Genomic DNA, 6226 nt, shown 5'->3' on the forward strand with positions numbered 1-6226 from the left:
ATGTATTTTGTCTTGGTAGAGTTAATCTCAAGCCTAAAGTAGTGAATTCCTCACTATTTTGGAATGCGTGTGCGACCCCTACTATATTCGGCAAACTTGAAGACAAAACCACAAGCAAAAAGTCATCCATACATCGTTCCTTGATTGCAAGTATCTGAGCTGAGAAAACAGCAAGTAAGTGTTCCCATCCTTGATCATCGGTTGTTAGGAGACTTGGATGTTATCGGGATGTCATCCAACACATTCAGGTCTCATTTACATATTTTATAACGATTTTTGTAATAAATTTATCAACAGTACGACGATTAAAAAATAACTTCCAAAAATAAGTAAACGTACAATTATTCGTCACGCTCCCAAACAACCATCCAAGTGTTGATTGATCCGCTCGAATGGAACATTCCGCCCGCAAACCGGGCACTCGCAGTCCTCCCCAATGGCATCGGCTCCGGTTAGATCAATCTCATCGCCATCCTGCAACATCCGTGTTGAATCGCTAGACTCGGTCGCCGTCAGTCTTCCCGATGGTTCACTCTCCTCTTGTTCCATGGTGACCAGTGCCTTGGCAATGTCCTCCTCGCTATAGCCACACTCGAGCAGCAACTTCCGGTTCTCTTCTCGTTCCAGGTCCTTCTGGGACGGAACTTTCGACTTGTCAACGGTTTTGTCTTTCGGTTTTGACTTGGCCGTTGTTCCGGCTTTCGACGTTGACGGTTGGTTCGGATCGAAGGCCGCTGGTTCTTGCCGGTCGATTTCCTGAGCATCTTCCTCCCCGAGTATGATCGAGTAGCACCGTTCCAGATGGGGCGCCACTTGCGAGCGTTTGATCTTTTTGAGACACATAGGGCAGGATACGATTTCGTCCTCTTCGCTGGTGGGTTTGTGCTTGAAGTTGTTCGTATTGAACTCCTCAATCAAGGCATCCTGCTCGTTAAAAAGTTCGTCAATGACCGATGTGTCCGTGAGGGAATCATCTAAGCAACCCATATCAACGGCATTGTCATCGTACTCGTCATCGATGAGAACGATCTCTTCCAAGTCATCGTCGGCGAAGGATTCCATGATTTCCTTTCGGATCGACTCCTGACGTTCCCGCTTGATCCGGTCGAGGTCGATCTCCTCGAATATGTGGTCATCGGTATCGTCTGAAAGATCCACAGCCGGTTCAGGCGTTTCGGATACTCTAGGTTTCTTTTCCTGAGGCGGGAACTGATCCAACAGACGGCTATTTCGGGAACTACCCGGTTGACCGGCTCTTCCAGGACCAGACGAAGGTCCACCCAATGTTTGACCACTTCCGGTGAACAGAGGCGGTGGTGAAGCTTTCATCTTTGGACTGGGCGAACCCTCGTCGTTGAGATCTTTGAACTGTTTGACGTTCTTGAGGTTGCTTCCTGGCGGAACGACTGGAGCGGGTTTTTTCACTGGAACCGGAGCAGCGACTTGCTCTGTCGTAGGTTTATTGGTAGTCGTAGCAGGCGGTTTCCGTATCACAACCGTCCTGCCTCCCATGTTCGGTGCCGTCGCCGTGTAAGGCTTCTTGAATCCATTCATATTTTGCGGAGTCGTTGTACCCTTTCCCCCAGTATTATTGAAATAATTCGAAATCCTATTCCCCTCCGGAACTTTGGCGGGACTCGTTTTCGTCTTCGACTTCTTTCCAGCCGCCGCCGTCGTCGACTGCGATCCCAATGGACGCGGCTCATTTTCCTTATTGCTGGCTTTCTTTCGTTTCGGTTCCGGTTCCCGGATCTTGATGAACTCTCCGCCGCAGCTACGCTGATGTTCGGCAAACCACTGGTCCGAAGGGCCCGGCTTCCGGTTGGCCGTTCGTTTCACCATTCCGTAGAACGGTCCACGGTTTCGGCACGGCCCGTTGCATTTCCACCAGTGCGTCTTGTAGAGGTTGACCTCATCGTGGAAGGTGTGGTAGACCTACGGTTGTAAAAATAAAAATAAATTATAGCCTTGCTTCCAGCGCTCCTCTTCGAGGGATAAACTTTAGCCTCTGAATCTGGACAACTTCACGCATGTCAAGGGCTTCGTCAGCATGTCGGCTATCATTTGATTCAGGATAATCTGAAACATTTCAATTAGAATTAAATTCGACTCACCGTTATATTCGTCCCGGCGATCCTATTGATCCCGTGCATAATCTTCTTGAAATTCGGTCCATGTCCTCCGTTCCCTTCGCGAATCCCCAGCACAAAACAGTACGCATGGATCATCTCGTGCAGCAACGTTTCCACAAGATCCTTCCGGGCCCTCAGCTTCAGCAGCGGTTCGCTCAACCGTATGATACAACTGCGGCCGAGCCGATTCACCCGCTGGTAACAAATTCCCGCGCAGCTGTACATCCTTTTGCTCCACTCCAGCTCCACACAGGACAACTTACCCTGGAAGAACTTCCGGTCGAATATCGGAAACAGAACGTGAATGTCCGGCGTTGGGTCCACCACCTCCCAGTCCGGGTGGACCAGGTTCTGGGTGCTGTTTAGGTAGTCTGAAGCCATGCCGGCGCTGTGTGCATCGTCTGGAGCGGTCTGAAAAAGTTGGTAAATGAACGAATCAACTCAAATCTTAATTTAAATCTAATAAAATCTTACTTCCAAACCGATTTGCAAACGGATTTCCAACCAAAACGGTGCGAAGAATGTTTTGTTTTGGTTGATGACTGCAGCGGTGGTTGCAGGTTGATGATTTTGATGACGATTTTTGACATTCGAATTCGTTCCGAGGGATCGTGTTGTTTAGTCCGACTCGCGACTAGTTCGACTGGGCATTGAGAGCAACTCCATCGATGGAATATTTCCAAGGGGAATGACATATCTTTTTCTAACCAAAAAATCCGCATTATTATCCGTTTCTAACCGTTGCTAACCGCTGCTAAGCGAGCTGCTAAGTGAGCAGCAGTTAGACGTGGTTATTGACGGCTAGAAACGGATAAATGCGGATATTCCGGTTAGAAAAGGATTTGTCATTAACCTTGAATATTTCTTTCATCCAATTGCAAAAATTTTAGTATTGTCGTCGCAAACCCGAAGTTTCCCCACATAGACCTGTGCGCCGCCGCGCCACGCCGCCGCCGCCGACAGTTTTTGCCCCACGCCGACACCGACGCCGATATCGGCGGCGCGCCATACGCCGATGTTTGTCACGCCGCCGATTTTCATTTTTCACGCCGGTGAACACGGGGCGCGAACAAAATTTTGTTTACATTAAGTTGAGATAAAATACTATAACTCTTTCGAAGATTTCTCTAAAATTGCAATCAAAGAATTTTTCAGAAGTTCCTTAAGAGATTCCTTCAGGAGTTTCTTCAAAGATGTCTCCAGTAGTTCCTTCAGAGATTCAGGGATGCCTCTAGGAGTTTCAACACACATTTTTTTTTCAGAAGATCTCTCAGGAAGGTCTCGTCAGGAGAACGATCAGATTTTTTTCAGGTGGTTGCAGGGATTCCTCCTAGAAATACATCCGAGATTCATCCAGAAGATTCATCAGAGGATCCAATAGGAGGCCCTTCAGAGATTAGTCAGAGAGTTTCTCCAGAGATTTCTTCGGAAATTCCTTCAGGAATTCATACAGGAGTTTCTTCAGGAATTAGTCCATAATTCCTCTAGAATTCCAACAACGGGTTTCTCCTGGCATTCTGTATTCTTCAGAAATCAGTCCAGGAGTTCCATCAAGGGTTCCTTCAGGAAATCCTTCCTGGAATTTTTTCAACAATCCCTCCTGAAATTCCTATCGGTATGCCTCATGGCAATTTTTCAGAAATCCTTTCAGGAGTTCTTTTAGGGATTTATCTAGGAGTTCCTTCAGATATTCCTACAGAAGTTTCTCCATAGATTAATTCATGAACATTTTCAAGGATTCATGCAGTATAGTAGTTCTTTCAAGAAATGCTCCAAAAGTTCCTTCGGTGACCTCTTCAGGAGTTCCTTCAGGGATCTCCTCAACAATTCCAGGAGGATTCAGGAATGCCTCCAGGTGTTCATTAGGAATTCCTTCAGAGGTTCTGTAAGCTATTTCAACAGAAATTCGCTCGGGTATTCTTTCAGAAGTCCCTTCAGAGATTTTTTCGGGAGGATTCATAGATGCCTCCTGGAGATCCATCAAAAGTTCCGTTAGAAGTTGTTTCAGGAAGAAGGTCATAGAAATTAGTCTAGGAGTTCCTGCAGGGATTCCTTTTGAAGTTCCTACAAAAATTTTACTTTGTAATGGCTTTTCCAGTTTTGATACATTTAAAATACAGTTATTATTATATCTTGTCCGACGTTTCGGTTACATTTGGTACCTTCCTCAATTATTGCCGATTTTTCGTCCAGTGTTGTTCTGTCGAACAGCAGTTAACGATTTTTGGACTCGACTGCGATAGAATTTAACTTAGAAATGGCTTATCCAGTCTTGACGTTCGAAATCTAGACTTGACAAAATTCGAATACAGCTTTTTTATTAAGTTCTTTTAGACATTCATACAGGAGTTCTTACAGAAATAAGTCCTAGAGTTCCTTCATAGATTCCACCAGGAGTTTCCGGCATTCATGAAGATGTTTCTTCAGAGGTTTTTCCTGAATTTCTTCAGGGATTCCCTCAGAAGTTCATTCAGATTCCTTTAGGATAACCTTAGGGGATTCCTCGAGAAATTCATTAAGGAATTCATCCATAAGTTCTTCAAGGGATCGCTCTTGGGGTTCTTTCTGAGATTTTTCCAGGTGAACTTACGGATGCACAGGAGTTATATCAGAGATTTCTTACAGGAGTTCTTTCAGGGAATCTTGTTAAAGTTCCTTCGAGAATAACCTTAGGAATATAATCAGGCATATCTCCAGGATATTATTGAGGGATCTCTCATGGAGAATTCCTCAAGCATTTCGTTCTGGAATTCCTCCAGGAATTCTTTCGGGGACTCCTCCTGACAATCTTTCGGGGATTCCTCCTACAAATCCTGCAGGGATCCCTCTACCCAGAAAGATTCCCTCGGGAGATTTCGCTGAAAATCCTATCAAGTATTCCACCTGGAAATCCTTCGGAGATTGCTACCGGAATTCTTTCGGGGATTCCCCCTGGCATTCCTGAAGCAATTTCCCCTGCATTTTCTTCGGGGATTCCTCATGGACTTCCTCCGAGCATTCCTCCTGAAATTCCTACGAAAATTCCTCCTGGAATATGTTTGAAGATTCTTCAAAGAAATTATTCGGAAATTCCTCCTGGAATTATTTCGAAGATTCCTCTTGTAATTCCTACGGGGATTCTTCCTAGAATTCCTTCAGGGTTTTTCCTAGAATTTCTTCTGAAATTCTTTCAATATTTCGTCGTGAATTCCTCCTGAACTGCCTTTGGGGATTCCTCCTGGAATTCCTTCGAAGATACAACTTAAACATCCTTATTGAAATTCTTCCTGGGGTTTCTCGTACAATTTCTTCGGGGATCTCTCCTAGAGTTCCTTCAGGAAATCTTCCTAAAATTCTTTGGGAGATTTCTTCTGGAATTCCTTCGAGGATTCGTCCTAGACTTACATCATGGATTCCACCAGAAATTCTTTCAGAGTTTTCATTTGATACTCCGTCGTGGAGTTCCCCTGGAATTTCTTCAGGGTTTCCTCCTGGAATTTCTTTAATAATTTCTCTTAGAACTCCTCCTGGATTCCTCCTGGATTTCCTCAAGGAATTAAAGTTCCTTCGGGATTCCTTTAGGAATTCCTTCAGAAATTACTCCTGGAGTTCCTATGGGGATTCCTCTTGGAAATCAAACGAAGATTTCGGTTTGAAATCCTTCGGGGATTCCTCCTAGAGTTCCTTCGGAAATTCCTCCTGAACTTCTTTCAGGGATTCCTCCTTAAATTCCTCCGGGGATTTCTCCTGGAGTTCCTTCGGAGATTCTTCCTAGAATTCATCCTTGAATTTCTTCGGATATTTCATTTAGAATTCCTTCAGAGATTCCTCCTAGAGTTGCTTCTGGGATTCCTCCTGTAATTTCTTCAGAGTTTCCTCTTGGAATTCCTTTGGAGCTTTCACTTCCAAATTCTTTGGAGCAGAGATGCCAGATATACAGATTTTTGACCTTCTTTACATACAAGATACAGAGTACAGAAAAATACAGATTTTTAAAATATGATACAGATTTGTCCAGAAAGCACAGAATTTGAAGTTATTTTCCATAAATTTAATTAAAACTTTATAAATAGCTGCTTAAACATTAAAGAATTTATGAAAATTTGTACATTTTC

General features: G+C 44.4%; 1 protein-coding gene across 1 annotated transcript; it reads right to left on the reverse strand.

Annotated features, from left to right (window-relative positions):
• Positions 1-260: 260 nt before the first annotated feature.
• Positions 261-2732, reverse strand: LOC115259620 (DNA-dependent metalloprotease dvc-1). Its single transcript, XM_062848841.1, has 3 exons — positions 2607-2732; positions 2115-2543; positions 261-1935 (listed from the first exon to the last, which is right to left on the reverse strand). The coding sequence occupies exons 2-3, from the start codon at positions 2511-2513 to the stop codon at positions 349-351; spliced, it is 1986 nt and encodes a 661-aa protein (XP_062704825.1). The 5' UTR covers positions 2514-2543; positions 2607-2732; the 3' UTR covers positions 261-348.
• Between the last annotated feature and the right edge of the window lie 3494 nt (positions 2733-6226).

Source organism: Aedes albopictus, chromosome 1 (genome assembly GCF_035046485.1).
Source record: "Aedes albopictus strain Foshan chromosome 1, AalbF5, whole genome shotgun sequence".
Taxonomy (NCBI): Eukaryota; Metazoa; Arthropoda; class Insecta; order Diptera; family Culicidae; genus Aedes; species Aedes albopictus.